Source organism: Scyliorhinus torazame, chromosome 6, assembly GCF_047496885.1.
Source record: "Scyliorhinus torazame isolate Kashiwa2021f chromosome 6, sScyTor2.1, whole genome shotgun sequence".
In the NCBI taxonomy this organism is placed as follows: domain Eukaryota; kingdom Metazoa; phylum Chordata; class Chondrichthyes; order Carcharhiniformes; family Scyliorhinidae; genus Scyliorhinus; species Scyliorhinus torazame.
The window spans coordinates 119,793,890-119,813,561 of record NC_092712.1 but is presented as its reverse complement, the minus strand read 5'-3'; the positions used below and the strand labels follow the sequence as shown (position 1 = coordinate 119,813,561).

At 44.7% G+C, this 19,672-nt stretch overlaps 1 protein-coding gene across 1 annotated transcript; it reads right to left on the bottom strand.

Annotated features, from left to right (window-relative positions):
* Nucleotides 1-1,244: 1,244 nt before the first annotated feature.
* LOC140424988 (protein phosphatase 2C-like domain-containing protein 1) lies at nucleotides 1,245-19,024 on the bottom strand. The gene is made up of 2 exons (XM_072508736.1): nucleotides 18,002-19,024; nucleotides 1,245-2,926 (listed from the first exon to the last, which is right to left on the bottom strand). Exons 1-2 carry the CDS (start codon nucleotides 18,981-18,983, stop codon nucleotides 1,689-1,691), a joined length of 2,220 nt encoding a protein of 739 aa, XP_072364837.1. The 5' UTR covers nucleotides 18,984-19,024; the 3' UTR covers nucleotides 1,245-1,688.
* Between the last annotated feature and the right edge of the window lie 648 nt (nucleotides 19,025-19,672).

Genomic DNA, 19,672 nt, shown 5'->3' with positions numbered 1-19,672 from the left:
TTATGGAGCAGATGGGGGGAGTAGACCCATGGAGGTTCAGACGGACAAGAGTGAAGGAGTTTTCTTTTTTCTTTCCCATGTCCACAAAGTATATTCCCGGATCAACTTTTTTATCCTGAGCAGGGCTCTGCTGCCGGGGGTGGTGGATACTGAGTACTCTGCAATCGCGGTGTCGGATCATGCCCCATATTGGGTGGATCTACGGGTTAGTATGGAGAGAGGGCAGCGCCCGTCATGGAGGCTGGATGTGGGACTATTAGCAGATGAGGGTGTGTGTGGGCGGGTGAGCAAGTCCATCCAGAACTATTTGGAAATAAATGATACGGGGGAAGTCTCGGCAGCAACGGTGTGGGAAGCTCTGAAGGCAGTGGTTAGCGGGGAGTTAATTTCGATAGGGCCCATAGAGAATAGGTGGAACGAGCAGAGAGGGATAGGTTGATTGGGGAGATACTCCAGGTGGATAGGGGTTATTCGGAAGTCCCGGATGCGGGGCTACTGAAGGAGTGGCGGAGGTTACAGGTGGAGTTTGGGCTGTTATCTACAGTGATCGCGGTGGAACAACTGAGGAAGGCAAGGGGAGCGGTGTATGAATATGGGGAAAAGGCCAGTAGAATGCTAGCACACCAACTGAGGAAAAGCAAGGTGGCCAGGGAGATAGGGAGAGTAAAGGGCAGGGGTGGGAATGTGGTCCTGGACCCAGTGGGGGTGAATGAGATGATTAAGGACTTTCATAGCAAGTTATATGAGTCGGAACCCCTGGCTGGGGTGGAGGGGATGAAGCAGCTCCTGGGTCAGCTGAGGTTCCAGAGGGTGGAGGAAGAACTGGTGGACGGGCTGGGAGCCCCAATTGAAATTGAGGAAATAATGGAGGGGCTGGAGGTCATGCAGTCGGGCAAGGCAATGAAGTTACTGTGAAAATCTCCTAGTCACCACACTCCGGCGCCTGTTCGGTTACACTGAGGGAGAATTCAGAATGTCCAATTCACCTAACAAGCACGTCTTTCAGGACTTATGGGAGGAAACCCACACAAACACGGGAAGAACGTGCAGACTCCGCACAGATAGCGACCCAAGCCGGGAATCGAACCCGGGTCCCTGGCGCTGTAAAGCAACAATGCTAGCCACTGCGCTACTGTGCCGTGCCAGAGTGTCAACCAGTTAGTTGGATGCAGACCGGGTCTTACAGCAAGAGTTACAGGAAACAATGTATTTTATAGCAAACAAAGTTTATTTACTCAGCAAATAGAATATATTTAAGGAGCATGCTACAGCAAATAATCTACAGTCTATTTAAGAGTCTCTCTTATATATAGCAATAGCAAAAGGAACTCATGGCCGAAACCACAGCACTTTTCCAGATATAAGAACAGTGAGTGGAGGATAGTTTCATACAAATTATTTGGGTAAAATCCATCCTAGTCTCTGACAATAGTATGAGCTCTAGGCATGATTGACAGGGGAATTATCTAATCATTTTCATTCTGGCAAGGCATAGTGCCAGTCCACATACCCACTAAGCCATCAACACATATTCCCTGTATTTTAGGAAAAGTTTTTATTGTGAATGAAACAAACATTGAATTTTTCTGTACAGTGATATACTTCTGAAATTAACAAATGTATCATATCTGGCTGTTCAATGCAATATAAATTTGAACTTTCTTTACAGGTACCATTTCTAGAAGAACTTATATAATTTCTTCTCTGTTAAGGACTGATTTAGCACATCCAGGAAGCAACACTATGAGCACTGTTATGTTGTCACAAGCTCCTGCTTGTTTTGCAGTTTCAACTAATCGTTTGCTGATAGTATTTGCTAGAGTTTCATACTGAATTTCTTGTCGTTCGTCAGTTTCTTCCTGACTTGATTCTTCACTGCTTTCTTCCTGATTCATAAGATATGCTTCTTTATATAATTTTTCAATGTCAATATCTTCTGATGCAGTTAGATCAATTGTCACTGACTTTTGTTTCATTGTTTTTTTGGTTATATTCGCTTGGTTTAGGTAGCCATTTGAATTCTCGGTGTGTGAAGCCACCTCAGCTACAGGAGTAACAGTTATTTTGTCATCATTATATTTCTCTCTTGTTAAAAGCGCCTCAGAAGAGTGTTCTATGAAAAACCTGTTGTCCCTAACTTCATTTTCAGGTAGGTGTTTCTCAGGAAAATTCTCCATCGTTGTCTTGTCCTCCTCATTTAAAGTATCTGCAGGAAGACTATTCATGAATATATTATCATTCTTCAGCTCATTTGAAATTATATCTATAATCAAAGGGGATTCCCCCTTTGTTGGGACATTCTTCAGTAAATTATACATGGCTTGCCAAATGGAACCAGGTTGTTTCTTTAATGAAAAATGCCTCTGTATATTTTCAATGTTCTTCCAACCATGTTTCTTGCCTAATAGCTCCTCAAACAAATGTCTAAGGGATAGCATAGCATCTCTCTGCCCCAGCTGTGAAAACTCCTCAAGCAATTGTGTTATGGTGGAACCTTCCTCATGAGTTTTGTCATCTGGTCTCTGAACCTGTAAAGAATTAATTATTGAGCGAATTTCTCTAGATTTTATGTGAAAAGATCTAAAATAAAAAGAAAGCATTTCCAATGAGATTGAAACTACTTCACGTCTATTTAGTACATTCCAAAATCCACTTGAAGCTAGAACAAGGAACTGGCATGAGGAATCAATAGGAACAGAGACAGTATATGGTATTGGTACAATAGATGTTTTAAGCTTGGGGTCTCCATGGAATCCAAGCCCTCGAGTTGATTGAATGAATCCCTCCACAAGCCCATGGCGTATATTTTTACTGATAGTTCCACCAGCCTGAAGAATACGTTTACATTCTTTACGGTTTGACGTGCTGTGGTTTTCGGTTAAACGATAACCTTTTCCATTTCTACACAAGACAGCATGTACATCACCTGCAGAAAGATATGCTTATAGTTTAAACAATACTGATTTATTGATTATCTAATTGCAACAATTAGTCATATTTCAAGTTCAATTCTGATCAGTAATTAAAAAAAAAAATCACAATGTCTGTGAACATCGACCAGGAACACCTACTAGGAATTCAGAAACATTTCAATTCAACATTGATTAAAATTGTGCACTTCATAAAATGGAAATGTGGAAAAATTATCTTTAACGAGGAGATCAGAAAAAAGCCACGTTATTTCCTCTGATCACACAAAGATCACACTGGTAATAGTCCCTACTGAAACAGACTGGCACACTAATGCCAGATATAATGCCCATTTAACAATTGGAGCTGGGTCTGAATCCAGCCTGTCAGATCTTTCAATTAGCTGTTAAAGAATGTAGATATTCCTCAGTCAGTTAAGGAAAAGGATTATAATCTTTTGGAAAAGTGTGCCTGTACTCCCGCAGGACTCATCTCATACAGTGGCAACCCACAGACTACAGAAGCTTGATTAGATTAAAGCATTCAGCTATATAATGAGTAGGGAAACTGTGACCGTTCGCCTTCAAGTAGAAACGTTAGGGAGATATTTGAAAGAGTCCAAAATTATGCTGGGTTTCAATACCGTAAATAAGGAGAAACGGTTTCCAGTGGCAGAAGGGTCAAGGACACAGATTTGATTTAATTGGCAAAAGAACAAGAGATGAGAAAAATAAATTATGCAGTGAGTGGTTATGATCTGCAATACATTGCCTGAAATGATGGTAGAAGCAGATTTAATGAAAACTTTCAAAAATAAACTGGAGAAATACTTGAGCGGAAAATATTTGCTATGAAAATACAGTTGGGCTGTGGAATACGAAAGAAAGAAAAGATTTGCATTTATAAAGTACCTTTCATGACCATTGGATGTCACAAAGTGATTTACAGCCAATTAATTACTTTTAAAGTTTAGTCACTGTGGTAATGTAACTCTTACCACTGGAGGATGGTCTCCGACAGTGTTTCCCTGCATGCAGACTGAGCAGCACATGCACTAGAAACTCACCTTTATAAATGGTGATAGCTTCTTACTCCATTGCCCAAATACCCCCAAAATGGCAACAGATTACTTGGGCTTGTGAGGTCCCAGGACTTTACCTCAAAACATTCTTGGTTTAAATCCTGGCCCTGGGTCACTGTCTGTGTGGAGTTTGCACAGTAAGAAGTCTTACAACACCAGGTTAAAGTCCAACAGGTTTGTTTCGAATCACTAGTTTTCGGAGCACTTGGGGGCAGTGCTCCGAAAACTAACGTTTGAAACAAACCTGTTGGACTTTAACCTGGTGTTGTAAGACTTCTTACTATGCTCACCCCAGTCCAACGCTGGCATCTTCACATTATGTGTGGAGTTTGCACATTCTCCCGTGTCTGCATGGGTTTCACCCCCACAACCTAAAAGATGTGCAGGGTAGGTGGATTGGCCACGCTAAATTGCCCCTTAATTGGAAAAAAATAATTGGGTACTCTAAATTTTTTAAAAATCATTCTTGGTTTGTGAGTGTAAGATCTTCACTTCAACCTGTTTGGTTTATATGGCTAAGTTTGTGGAGATTTACCTTCACCATTGAAGCTAAGATGCAATTGTAAGGACCATTCTAGATTTGCAAAGAAAATTATGGTTGAAGGTGAGGTAAGCTGTGGATGGAGGGCATTGTTAAATGTGCTAACTTTATGCTGTTGGCACTGTAATATTTCCAATTCCAGGGTTAGTGATGACCACGCATACACCCTGCTGTATATTTCCCCCAATAAAGATGGCAGCCACGAATGTAACTGCTTTCACAAGGAAGTGCTGAAGGTTTTGGCAAAGGTTGGTGTCATGACTGGTACAGGCTTTGAGGGCCGAAGGGCCTGTTCCTGTGCTGTATTGTTCTTTGTTCTTCTTTGTTCATTCATGGCACTGACAGCACTTGCAGGAAGGTCTTCCCAACCTTCTCGATAGCACCTGCCTCATCGTTGTTGGAGGCGGTGCTGTCAGCAGGGGTGATTGGAGAGGGGGCTTAAAGGAGGGTAAAAACCGTTGTGAGCCTGGGGCTGATACAACTGAAGGTAGTGTACAGAGCGCACCTTACAAAGTATAGGATTGGCCGGCCGTTTGAATGGGATGGAGGATGGCTGTGAGCAATTAGGAGGGGCCCTGTGAACCATGTACATATGTTTTGGACTTTCCCGAAGCTGGAAAGGTTTTGGAGGACGGTGTTCAGCACCAATTCCAGGGTTTTACATGTGGAGGGGGGAGGGAGTGTGGGGGCTTAATGGGTTGGGGGTTTGTTGTCACGCAGGTAATGTGGAAATCACAGCAGCCAATTTGTGCAGCAGATATAGCACTTTCAAAGTGCGGGAAATGGCATAATAGGTTAAATGGTATATTTCTGTTCTGTGCATATTTTGCTTCAAATTATACAAGAGCTAGGAGATAGGAGAGTAAATCCAGTCCCTGAAAGGCAAGGTCACATACCAATTCTGTCAGAGGCCTCAGATACAGAATTTAAGAGGACAGGCTACTGAAGAAAATTGATCGTCATCTGTCAGGAAGTATTAGGTGCACTGATCCACCTGTCAGAGAGTCTGTGCACAATGCTGTGTGCATGGAAGAGTTGAATTCTACCTTGTCTCAAGGTTTTACGTACAAAATGGAGACGATTTTGTCTAACTTGAACCTAGTGGTCAAAGCCGTCAACACCACAGTGGAACCCACCATGATCGAATCTGTAATGGTAGCTCTGACAAGGTTCAGATCACTACCATGGCAGGTAGCACAGACTGCTATCCTGGAAGTTCATATGGCTACATAAGCAGTTTTCACTGTTGGCATGGAACCTCAAATAGCTGCTACTTTTGCATTAGGGAGTCATTGTTGCAAGTAGCTTGTACTTTCTCAGTGCATGCCTGGTCTTTCAATAGTTGCCCTGTCAACTGTTGATATTGCCATACACCCAGCAGATCCAAACTAATGCAGGCCACAACCAGGTACGATAATCTGTAGCCGAGCCCTCTTGTCTAAACTCTGTTGACAGTCATCCTCCAGTACCATCTGAAGTGTTTTCAATGGAAGTTTAACAACCTTTTATTGTAAGACTGTAGCCACTGGGGAAACAATTCATAGAAGCATAGGAATAGGAAAATAATCACACACAACAGACACTAAGAACTTGCCTGGAAAGTGATTGTTTTTTTCTGTGTAGTGGGAGAAGCACTGGCAGAAAATGTGTTTGATAAATGTAGCTTTTGTTCTGGATTTGGTGTTTATCTTTGTAGTGAGTTAAGGGCAAGACCCATAAATCTGGAGTGATTAGGATTGTGGCACTGTTGGTTACTGGAGAACAGGAGGGAAGATCTCGGTAGAGTACTCTTCAGAGAGCTGGTTTCTGAGAGTTCTGGCAGCTTGGATCACTCTTGGCTACTGTCCTCTTCCTCTTTGTCCTCCTGCACTTGTTGCTGCCTAAATGGTTGTAAAAGCTGGGTCATCATGCTGGTGAAGCAGGCGACATCAAACCCACCAACGCGCTCATGAGTGTAATGAAAATCTCAGAAACTGCCCAGGCAACAGAAGCATTGCTTAAGTACCCAGACTGTTTGTTTAATAATAATAATAATTTTATTAGTGTCACAAGTAGGCTTATATTAACACTGCAATTAAGTTAATGTGAAAATCCCCTTGCTGCCACATTCCGGAGCCTGTTCAGGTACACAGAGGGAGAATTCAGAACGTCCAATTCACCCAACAGCACATCTTTTGGGACTTGTGGGAGGAAACTGGAGCACACGTAGGAAACCCACGCAAACACGTGGAGAACGCGCAGACTCCAACATTGTTCCTTGCGGCATTGTGGCATTTGTTGTGGGCATGCCCCACAGCTGCGGCGGGTTCCTCACATAAATCATTGGACAAGACTGGGGGCACAACTGTTGTCGCCCAGTAGCTGATTTGTAACTCGGCAGCTTATTTTCAATCAAGACAACACAGCAGACTAGCAGAGGTGAAATAGTCATGAACGCAGCCAGGACTGCCGGCATAAAGCTTGCATGATATGAACACTGAACCCCTTTTGATCAATGAAGTTGCCAGGCTGGTGATAATGAGCAGACACTGCAATAAGTGTGCAGTCAATGGTACCCTATGGAGAAGCCTGGTACAAAGTCAGATCATAATGCTCTCTGGAACTGCTTTGCTATTTCCATTGGGAAGTAGATTCAGGTTTCATCCTAGTTACCTCCCTGAAACATCAAATATACAAAATGTTAAAAGGTTTTCACAGCACAAAATAAATAAATTCAACCAAAGATGTCCAAGCCCATGTTCATGCTCTACCTGAGCTCCCTCCCAGCCTTCTGCATCTCACCCCATCAACATTTTCCTCTGTCACTACTCTGATTAATGCAGGAATTTCAGATATATATTGGATTATGTGTGTGTGGTGCAATAATGGTTAAAAGCCTGGGTTAGTATGTGTATGTCTCTACTACAGTGAGGTTTTTATAAAGCCTGGTTTAAAGTACAGACAGAAGTTGTGGCTACAGGAGGGATAATTAAAGCATCATAAAAATTAGATCATGAGTCCTTCCAACCATGTATAATGTTTACTAAATAGAGCTAATAGAATTTTGTTTATAGAAAGAGGGTTGCCTGGGGTTTAAATAATTGAGACATTATGGTTAGCGTAGTAACTATAGACCAGTGAGCCTTACTTCTGTTGTGGGCAAAATCTTGGAAAGGTGTTTAAGAGATAGGGTGTATAATCATTTGGAAAGGAATAATTTGATTAGACATAGTCAACACGGTTTTGTGAAGGGTAGGTCGTGCCTCACAAACCTTATTGAGTTCTTTGAGAAGGTGACCAAACAGGTGGATGAAGGTAAAGCAGTTGATGTGGCGTATAAAGCATTTGATAAGGTTCCCCATGGTAGGCTACTGCAGAAAATACGGAAGCATGGGATTCAGGGAGATTTGAAATGAAATGAAATGAAAATCGCTTATTGTCACAAGTAGGCTTCAATGAAGTTACTGTGAAAAGCCCCTAGTCGCCACATTCCAGCGCCTGTTCGGGAAGGCTGTTACGGGAATTTAGCAGTTTGGATCAGAAATTGGCTAGCTGGAAGAAGACAAAAAGTGGTGGTTGATGGGAAGTGTTCAGGCTGGAGTCCAGTTATTAGTGGTGTACCACAAGGATCTGTTTTGGGGCCACTGCTGTTTGTCATTTTTATAAATGACCTGGAGGAGGGTGTAGAAGGATGGGTGAGTAAATTTGCAGATGACACTAAAGTCGGTGGAGTTGTGGACAGTGCGGAAGGATGGTACAAGTTACAGAGGGACATAGATAAGCTGCAGTGCTGGGCTGAGAGGTGGCAAATGGAGTTTAATGCAGAAAAGTGTGAGGTGATTCATTTTGGAAGAAATAACAGGAAGACAGAGTACTGGGCTAATGGTAAGATTCTTGGCAGTGTGGATGAGCAGAGAGATCTCAGTGTCCATGTACATAGATCCCTGAAAGTTGCCACTCAGGTTGAGAGGGTTGTTAAGAAGGCGTAGGGTGTGTTAGCTTTTATTGAAATGAAATGAAAATCGCTTATTGTCACAAGTGGGCTTCAATGAAGTTACTGTGAAAAGCCCCTAGTCGCCACATTCCGGCGCCTGTTCGGGGAGGCTGTTACGGGAATTGAACCGTGCTGCTGGCCTACCTTGGTCTGCTTTCAAAGCCAGCGATTTAGCCCAGTGTGCTAAACAGCCCCTTGGTAGAGGGATTGAGTTTTGGACCCATGAGGTCATGTTGCAGCTGTACCAAACTCTGGTGCGGCCACATTTGGAGAATTGCGTGCAATTCTGGTCGCCGCAGTATTGGAAGGATGTGGGAGCATTGAAAAGGGTGCAGAGGAGATTTACCAGAATGTTGCCTGGTATGGAGGGAAGATCTTATGAGGAAAGGCTGATGGACTTGAGGCTGTTTTCGTTAGAGAGAAGAAGGTTAAGAGGGGACTTAATTGAGGCATACAAGATGATCAGAGGATTGGATAGGGTGGACAGTGAGAGCCTTTTTCCTCAGGTGGTGATGTCTAGCATGAGGGGACATAGCCTTAAATTGATGGGAGATAGATATAAGACAGATGTCAGAGGTAGGTTCTTTACTCAGAGAGTAGTAAGGGCGTGGAATGCCCTGCCTGCAACAGTAGTGGACTCGCCAACACTAAGGGCATTCAAATGGTCATTGGATAGACATATGGATGACAAAGGAATAGTGTAGATGGGCTTTAGAGTGGTTTTACAGGTCGGCGCAGCATCGAGGGCCGAAGGGCCTGTACTGCGCTGTAATGTTCTAAGATGGTCATAATCCAGTTAGTGGAATAGAGATGATGTAGTTAATGGGAGGAGCCAGGGGCTAAAGCAGTCAAGTGTTAAGTTTCAGTTTAGATTTTGCTGTGAACAGAACGTGAGCTTTTTTTCAATTGTTGGGAAGGTAAACAGTAGTTTGTCACAGGCAAGAATCTTCAGGCTGTTTCCTGAAGGATCTCCCTCTCTCTGTGAGGTGATGCATTTTGGAAGGTCTAATGCAGGTAGGGAATATACAGTGAATGGTAGAACCCTCAAGAGTATTGAAAGTCAGAGAGATCTAGGTGTAAAGGTCCACAGGTCACTGAAAGGGGCAACACAGGTGGAGAAGGTAGTCAAGAAGGCATACGGCATGCTTACCTTCATTGGCCGGGGCATTGAGTATAAGAATTGGCAAGTCATGTTGCAGCTGTATAGAACCTTAGTTAGGCCACATTTGGAGTATAGTGTTCATTTCTGGTCGCCACACTACCAGAAGGATGGGAGGCTTTAGAGAGGGTGCAGAAGATATTTACCAGGATGTTGCCTGGTATGGAGGGCATTAGCTATGAGGAGCGGTTGGATAAACTCGGTTTGTTCTCACTGGAACAACGGAGGTTGAGGGGCGACCTGATAGAGGTCTACAAAATTATGAGGGGCATAGACAGAGTGGATAGTCAGGGGCTTTTCCCAAGGGTAGAGGGGTCAATTGCTAGGGGGCATAGGTTTAAGGTGCGAGGGGCAAGGTTTAGAGTAGATGTACGAGGCAAGTTTTTCACACAGAGGGTATTGGGTGCCTGGACCTCGCTGCCTGAGGAGGTGTTGGAAGCAGGGACGATATTGACATTTAAGGGGCATCTTGACAAATACATGAATAGGATGGGAATAGAGGGATACGGACCCAGGAAGTGTAGAAGATTGTAGTTTAGTCGGGCAGCATGGTCGGCACGGGCCTGGAGAGCCGAAGGGCCTGTTCCTGTGCTGTACTTTTCTTTGTTCTTTGTTTTGTTGTTCAAAGCAGTTTCTCCAACACATCTCTCTATGGCAAGTTTGCTAATTGTATTTAAAAGTGGATTTTGAACTGAGGGGAAGGATGGAGGGGTTCTACAATTCATGGGCATTATTCATTGTGCACTTTCGAGAATTGGATTACATCGAATATTGGGGGGGGGGGGGGGGGGGAGTGGGACTGTATGTGTTAATGGTGACTATGGGTGATTCCTGATTCCTTCTTGTCATTTGTTTCTGTTAACATGCGGACTAATGTTTGAGGTTTTGGTGAGAGGATGGGATCGTTGTTATTGATGTGGGGATTGGCATTGCATTCGTTACTGATTGTTGTTTATTGTTGGGTGTATATTTGGGAGAAAATGTGAAAATGGAGGAGAATAAAAATATTGAAAAAAAAAGATAGCAGTTAGAAGTTGGGGGTTTCATTTTATTGTTCAGCATTTTTTAACTAGTAATTGTAAGCCATTTATTGTCTGATGTTAAAATTAGTTTATACTGCGTTAATAATAAAGTTTGTTTATTATACCATATCCCTATTTGTGTATGGAATCACTCATGGAGCAAAGTATCCTTTCCTTACAGTCTTATAAATTAAATTAAATTAAATACTAGGGCTTTTGTCCAGTATCCTAGCAACTGTTGGGGGCTGGTTTGGGATTGTAATTACTATCACATGTGCTTATGTAGCCTAGCTTCCCCTTAAGGAACTTGTGCTGTTCTTTTCAATTATCTATGGCTGGGAGGGAGGAGGGTGTCAGTTCTGGTACCATTCTAGTAAATCTTCTTTTCACCTTCTCCAGAATCTCTTTATCCTTTTAGAATGTGGAACTGTGAATTGTGCACAACATCCCAACTATAGTCTGATCAAGATCTTGTACAAGTTTAAGGTAATTTATCCGCTTTTCAATTTTATCTCTATAGAAATGAAACTGTGCTTTTTTTTAGTGACCCTATTAACCTCCATTGCTACTTTTAGTGACTTGTGTATCTGTATATAAATTGTGGGCTATAGCTATTGCATCCTGTGTGGTGGCACAGTGGTTAGCACTGCTGCCTCACAGCGCCAAGGACCCGGGTTCAATTCCAGCCTTGGGTAATTGTCTGTGTGGAGTTTGCACATTTACCCTGTGTCTGCATGGGTTTCCTCCGGGTGCTTCGGTTTCCTCCCACAGTCCAAAGATGTGCGGGTTGGGTGTATTGGCCATGCTAAATTTGCCCCTTAGTATCAAAAGATGCGCAAGTTAGGTGGAGTTACTATGGTAGAGCGGGGAAGTGGGCCTAGGTAGGGCTCTTTATCAGAGGGTTGGTGCAGACTTGATGGGCCGAATGGCATCCTTCTGCACATAGGGATTCTATGGATTATATTCAATGAACATAAGGTAAATGTGGCCCTCAGAAGTTAACAGGCACTGCTGACCATAAGCTGATACAAAACTCACATTGGCTGCAGCAGGTGATATAGCTTGGTGACAACCTCCTTGATGAACAAAGGCACTTCATAAAATGTTCCTGAGTAGAGTAAATTTTGAATTCAAAAAGGCTGCTTAAGCAGCACCTTCCAAATCCACGACCGCTACTATCCAGAAGGACAAGAGCATTTGATGCACGGGAACACCGCCACTTGGAAGTCCCCCACCCCCAAGCTACACACCATCCTGACTTGGAACTATATCGCTGTTCCTTCACTGTCACTGGGTGAAAACTGGGAACTCCCTCCCCAACAACATTGTGGGTATACCTACACCACATGGTCTGCAGTTGTTCAAGAAGACAACTCATTGCCACCTTTTCAAGGGCACTTAACAATGGACAATAAATGCTGGGCTCGCCAGTGATACCTACATCCCATGAATGAAAAATAAGTGTTGTGTCGGTTTGGCATGGTGCAGTGTCTTCTACTGCCCCCTCCTCCTCCCTCTTGTGGTAGTTATTCTTTCTCCATGATGTCTTCCTTTCTGCTCTGCCTCATCGTCTAGTTTTGAAGACAGCTTAATGACAGCACCGATGTCTGATTATTTCTGAGGCAACAATAACATTGCCAACCAGTCAAATCTTTCCATGTTGAAACAAACTATCTTTCTTGAATGATAAAATCCAGCAAAGAGCATCCAGAAGAGAACCAGCAGTCTAAAATGGTAAACCAACTGTTGGGTACAGAATACAGAATGAACCCTTTAATTAGTGTGAATGTGTGTGTGTGTGTGTGTGTGTGGGGGGGGGGGGGAATCTCCTAGTAGTTTAGCATTACATTGTGCTTTGCAGCTTTACTATGTGGTGGGTGAACCACAGGAACATTTGAAAATTGAAAACAAGTCTTCTAGGATGTACAGGACTGTATTTTGAAAAATTATTCCAGGTTTGAAATGTTTCTATGTGTGCTCCTGCCACCATGCCATTTACCTTATACAATATGGCTGGAGGTGGACTTACCAGCAGAAATGTGCACATTTAGATCATAATAAGATGTGTCCCACATTGTACTATTTTTGATCAGCCAGGGAGGCAGGTATGTAGGCAGACAGGCAGTTGTTGGGCAGGCAAGCAGGCCGCCAAACAACCTGAGAGTTGATGAGGTTAATACAGTTGATATGGTGTACATGGATTTCCAAAAGGCATTTGATCAAGAGCCACAGGATTCTCAATAAATTTGGCACTCAGGACTCCACATCTCCACATCCTGGTGCCTCACTTCCCACATGCAGCAATCCTGCATGCCTCATACTGACTTCCCACTGTTCCATGGATAGAATTGTAAGAATGGCAAGCACCTAACACACAGCCGGCAACTCTGAAACTCTTACTGCCATTTAACTCATTTGTGTGTTGATTGGTAATGGAAAGGACATCTGTCCACCGTTGGAAGGAAGTCCCACCTGTGATAGCTGTCGGCCAATCAGTTGGCCGACAGCTCTTCAAATGGCCAGGCACAGCGCTACGGTGGCCGGAAGCAGTACTCTGCCTGGGTCTAAGACTTCTGAAATGGTAAGTGCCAAGGGTGGGAAGGAAGGAGATGCCGGGCGGGGGGCGGGGGGCGGGGGGCGGGGGGGGGGGGGTGCAGGAGGGGGAGTGATCATAAGACCATAAGACATAGGAGCGGAAGTAAGGCCATTCGGCCCATCGAGTCCACTCCGCCATTCAATCATGGTTGATTTCAACTCCATTTACCCGCTCTCTCTCCATAGCCCTTAATTCCTCGAGAAATCAAGAATTTATCAACTTCTGTCTTAAAGACACTCAACGTCCTGGCCTCCACCGCCCTCTGTGGCAATGAATTCCACAGACCCACCACTCTCTGGCTGAAGAAATTTCTCCTCATCTGTGTTCTAAAGTGACTCCCTTTTATTCTAAGGCTGTGCCCCCGGGTCCTAGTTTCCCCTGCTAATGGAAACAACTTCCCTACATCCACCCTATCTAAGCCATTCATTATCTTGTAAGTTTCTATTAGATCTCCCCTCAACCTCCTAAACTCCAATGAATATAATCCCAGGATCCTCAGACGTTCATCATATGTTAGGCCTACCATTCCTGGGATCATCCGTGTGAATCTCCGCTGGACCCGCTCCAGTGCCAGTATGTCCTTCCTGAGGTGTGGGGCCCAAAATTGCTCATGGTATCAGGAAGGGGAGGACTCCTGCAGCTTCAATGTCCCGGGGCGGGGGGGGGAGGGGGGGAAGCTCCAACTTTGAGGGGGCCTTCAGAGTGAGGTGCTCCCCCACATTCCTGCCTGAGATGGGGAAAAGCTTTTCTGTCATTTTCTGCCCCAGCTGCACCCACTCCTCATGCCAGCCTAGAAATTGTGGCTGGGTGGGAAAAGTGGCCATTAAGGGCCTTAACATGTGAATGGGTGGGTTTCCTGCCCAAGGCCCTCCCCAACCAAGCAGAACATTGCATCTGAGTTGGGGGGTGGGGGGAAGGTGGTTCCTGGAGGGGGGGCGTTACCTGTCCATTCAGTTTTATGCCCCCTCACCTCAGAACCCACCATGCAGAGAGCATAACATTCTGCCCCATGTGCCTCCAGTTACTTAGTCAGGCACATCACGCACAGTGCTGCACAATCACTGATATTCTGCCCTCTCTATTAGAGGTCAGGATGACAGACAATAGAAAGAAGCTGAGCTAAACTGGTGGGGGACAAGGATGCATCCATTGCCTGAGCTCTTTATCGAAGATGGTCCTCAACATTGTGGGGCCGGCTGTTAGAGTCCATGTCATCCTGCATTGCTGAAGTTGAGGGTATGTTCCTGCTTTTGTGTCCCTTCACAACCATCAAACTGCTTACTGGTCTGATGAGCAAGCTGCTAATGATTTAACAATAGACCTCTTGCTTTCCACCCCAATCCACCCCCCTGCCCTCACATTAACCTTCTCCTCCTGATTTTCTACTTTCTGACAGCCAAAAAGTGCTGCCTACTCAGCTACAGCAGCTCAAGGAGGAAAATAGAAAGAACCAATCAAATTGTGAATAGGCCGCATCACTTGATCTGACCCTCACAGCCACCTTTTCAGATACTGGCACAGTATGTACCTGAAGGCTAGTATACAGTTGCAATCAGCATATGGTGATCATTGGGCATAAATGGGCTGCAGCCATTTGGGTCACTAGAGGGCACGTTCGCTCTCATGTTCTGCTGCAGAGGAGTCAGATAAGGGCCTCAATGGGTGGTATACAGGAGACTGTCAATGGACATGCACACCAACATGCTGGTGAACTAGCTGGACTGTAAGACAGCCTGTGACCACTATCAAGGAACATGGAGGAGTGCGCTGCAAGTTGGCATAGTTGCCCTCTCCATAGCTTCTACTCCATCTCCCAGTCACATGGCAGAAACTGCACAATCTCTGCAGTTTTTCTGTTGATAGGTCACCTGATCCTTTGCCCTCACTGTGAGGCAACAACACTCTCTGGTAAATCCAGCAGCTCATCACAACACTTTCCATAACACTCTTGAGCACTTACAGTTATATTGGAATAGCAGAACTAGCAGAATTTTTTAGAAATGATCCTACCTGCAATTTGGGTGCCTGGTCCTGTAAGTGGAGAGGTAGAGGTGCAATGGTATTGTCACTGGGCTAGTAATGATCTAGGGACCCGGGTTTGAATCCCACCATGGCAAATGGTGGAATTTAAGTTCAATATAAACATCCAGAATTAAAAGTTCAATGATGACCATGAAACCGTTGTCAATTGTTGTAAACATCCATCTGGTTCACTAATGCTGTTTCACTAAGGGAAGGAAACTTGCTGTCCACACCTGGTTCTGTTTCAGATCCACAGCAATGTGGTTGACTCTTAAGTGCCTTCTGAAATGGCCCAGCAAGCCACTCAGTTGTACCCAACCACAAACTCCCTCCCTAACAGCAATGTGGGTGTACCTATACCTCGGCACTGCAGTGATTCAAGAAGGCAGCTCACCACCACCTTTTTGAGGGCAACTAGGGATGGGCAATAAATGCTGGCTGAGCCAGCAAAACTCGCATACCGTAAATTAATTTTTTAAAAGTGGATTCATTGATAATGATCTTTCAATATTCCTTAGATTTTAGAACAAATGCTTGAATGGAGAATTATAGGCCAACTAGCCTAACATCAATAGAAGACAAAATGCTTGAATTTGGCATTCAGACATGGTAACAGAAGGCTAGAATTCTGAATTCTAGAACAGAAAATCAAATTATGATTGAGCAGAGTCAACCTGGGTTTAAGAAAAATTAGTGTTTTGCCCTTGTAACCAGTAAGATAGATAAGGGGGAAACCAATGAATGTGTTGCAATTGGATTTTCAAAAACATTTCAATAAGGTGCCATCAGAAGAGATTGTTACACAAACTAAGGATCCTGGGAATGGAGCTAATATATTAGCATGGATTGAGGATTGGTTAATGGCCGGAAAAAAGAGAATAGAAATAAACAGAATGTCAGATTGGCAGGCTGTAACTAGCAGAGGATCAATACCCCGGTTATTTACAATCTCTATTAATGACTTTATACGTGGACTGAGAGTAACATATCCCAGTTTGCTAATCATACAAAGTCAGGTGGGAAAGTAAGGAGTGAGGAGGATGCAAAGAAACTACAGAAGGATATAGCTAAGTTGGTTGGGTGGTTAAGAACATAGCAGATAGAAGATAATGTGGCAACATGTGATGTTTTCCACTTTGATAGGGAAAATAAAAAAGCAGAATATGTTGTAAATGGTGAAAGACTGAAATGTTTGCATTGAGGGAGAGCTGTGTTCCCTTGTACGTAAACTACAGCAAATTAACCTGCAGTAATTAGGAAAACAAATGGTATTTTAATTTTTGTTACAAAGTGTTTATGGGTATAACAGTACAGATGCCTTACGTAACTACTTACACAAGGCATTGGTGAAGCCCTGGAGTAGTGTGTGCAGTTTTGGTCACTTGATCTAAGGAAGGACAGACGTGACCCAGAGGGAGGGCAACAAACGGACAGTGGACTGGTTCCTGGGATGTGGGGATTGTTCTAGGATGAGTGATTGAGAAGATTAGGTCTATATTCCCTGGAGTTTATAATAATGAGAGGTGATCTAATTGGAAGATATAAAATGTTAAGGAGCTTGACAGGGTAGATGCTAATTAAATGTTTCCCCCAGCCAGGGAATTAAAGAAACGGGCTCAGAGTCTCAGAATAAGGGGTCAGCAGTTCAGGGCTGAGAGAATTTACTTCACTCACGAGGTTGTGAATCTTTGGAGTTCTGTACTCTTGGCTGTTGGTGCTCAACCGTTCAGTATATTCAAGACAGAGGTCAATGGATTTTTGCTTTGGATTGGATTTTGGAACATAAAAATGCCATTTTATTCAAGGTTTCATTGTGAACTAGATTTGGATAAAGTCTGGACAATGAAGTGTTTGTGATGGGAGGCCGTCTCGTTCCCCTCGACATAAATAAAACTTAATTCGGCTCTCTAGGGCGGCAAAAGGTGCAAAGTCAAAATCCATTCTTGTCTTGTCTCCTGTGTTCTAGCTCTGTGATATCGAAAGGTAGACACGGTGTTTGATATTGGACGGGTGAAGGGGTCAAGCAAGGATCGAGGGTCGGTCTGTGCCTGCTGTGGCGGCCACTTCTCAGCAGAATCAGGTGATGAAAGCGGGCTCCAGATCAGTCAATAGACTTTTAGATACTAAGGCAATTTAATGGATATGGATGGTGCGGGGGAGATGGAGTTGAGACAGAAGATGAGCCATGGTCATGTTGAGTGACAGAGTCGGCTCCAAGAGTCAGGTGGCCCCACTCCCTCTCCCATTCCCTATGCGCTCGGAGTCATAGTGCAAAAAGTCACTGTTGTTAGAGCGATGTGTTAATTCGTGACTCAGACCTGCGTGGTCGAAATGTGTTGTGCTGGCATTGCATCAACCCATTGAACTCTGTGACACATCGGGGCAGTGAATAGTGCTCCTTCTAATGGGGGGGGGGGGGGGGGGGCGGACACACGGGTGCCCTTATCCAGAGCATGTACGGCACAAGCCATGCTCGAAGAGGCTGGCAGTGCAGCAACATTACACTGAACCTTCTCATCCTTGGTCTTTTGAACTTCTGATAAAAAATATTGGATTAGTTTATCAGCATGGGTATTCAAGACAAAGTATTTGATCTGTTGCAATAACAGCTCCTGGCCGGAGATGGCTCCCAATCAGCCTCATCAGCTAAAAATTGAAAAGGGACCAGCGCCACTCACTGTTCAATGACCACGTTACCTGCATTAGCAATGTGCAACGTCCCTATTTCACACACATTGTCCTCCAAGAGGCTCTGGGCACTGCTGCCATCCACTCCACTGGTGCTCCGGGGTGGGGACGATGCAGGTTCCAGCAGGCAGGTGGCGACTGTACATCCGCTCCAGCGGACATTGGAACTCTCATTCCGTCCGAGCAGCAATACTTTGTCCATTTTCCAAAAAGCTTTAGCAAACGCCACATGGATGGAGGCATAAGAGTGGTCGTTGGCGCCTTTGCTCTGGGATGCGACGGGAGAGGGCGGAGTGGTGCCCGGGTGGAAGAGTGGGTTGTGGATGAGGAGTTGGGCACGCTGCTTGGTGGACAGGGTGTAAGGGTGCCCAGCTCTTACCAGCTGTTCCAGAATCAGGGCAGGCAGGTCTTTGGAAGTGAACTGCGCCGCAGCCTTCCCATGAAAGCCGTCAAAGACCCCGATGAACCACGCATTGCTCCGGCCACCGTAACAATCCGTGAAGACGTAAGCATCTTCCATCTGGGTTTTCCAAAGGGCGTTTCGGTCCTGCCAGATGCCAAGGGATTTCACGCAGGCAGTGGAGGGCAGTCTCAGGGGCAGCGGGAGTTCCTCGTTGCACACGATGGGATTCTCAATGAAATACGGCCAGTTGTGCAGCCGGTTGGACTTCACCATCTCGTACGCGAAGTCGATGTTCTGCAGATCCAGCGGGCTGAATTTCTTGGAGCGAATCTTCTTGGCGATGATGCAGTGGCGGCGGAGCCGGAGGGAGAGCAGGCTGACGGGCCGGCTGCCCGCCCGGTACTGCAGCATGTGCAGGGTGCGGTGCAGGGCCCTGTGGTGGCGCATATTCAAGGCGCACAGCTTCTTGTTGCAGGTCAGGCATGGCACTGTCAGCACGTCGCACTGAGGCACATTCAGAACGTCTCCCTCCCTCTGCACTAGCGGCAAGCTTTGGGTGGACTTCGGAGGCGTTGGCATCTCCTGCATGGGAGGACAAGCAGAGATTGGAGAGTAAAACTGCAAAAGCAAGTAGGCGGCTGCAAAGGAATCACACCACTGTCATATACTGTATTGTCACTGGTACTAACTTGAATGAAATACAAAAGTGTTGTGGAAGGGATTCAGGGAAATAATAGTTTATATTTCAACTGTTCACATATGTAAAACAAGCGTCCACCAGCACAATAGGCATGTCATTACAAAATATGCTCAGCCGTAAAACATTAATCAAATTAACGTGAGCGCCAAATGAGAAATATTTCAAATATTTAAAAATATCTTTAACCAAACTAATACCTAAAAAGAACACCCTTGCGTTTGCCCACGTTTGGAATAGCAATTTCCATTCAATTGTTCCAAATAGAAGCCGGATGAGGCCACCCAGCCCCATGAACCTGCTCTGCCATTCAATCATATCGCCACTGATAATCCACTTCTGTTCCACGGCCCCATCCAACTCCCATACCCTGCATTGCTTTAGAATCCAGAAATCCATCTATCTTAAGCCTTGGATGTACGCATGGACTAAGCATCCATAGCCCTCTGAAATACAGAATTCAGAAGATTCACAATGTTGAGAAATTTCTCGTCTCAGTCCAAAGTAACCAACTGCATATTCTGAGACTATGAACCCTGATTCTAGACTCTCCAGCCAGGGGGAAGAGCCTCTCAGCATC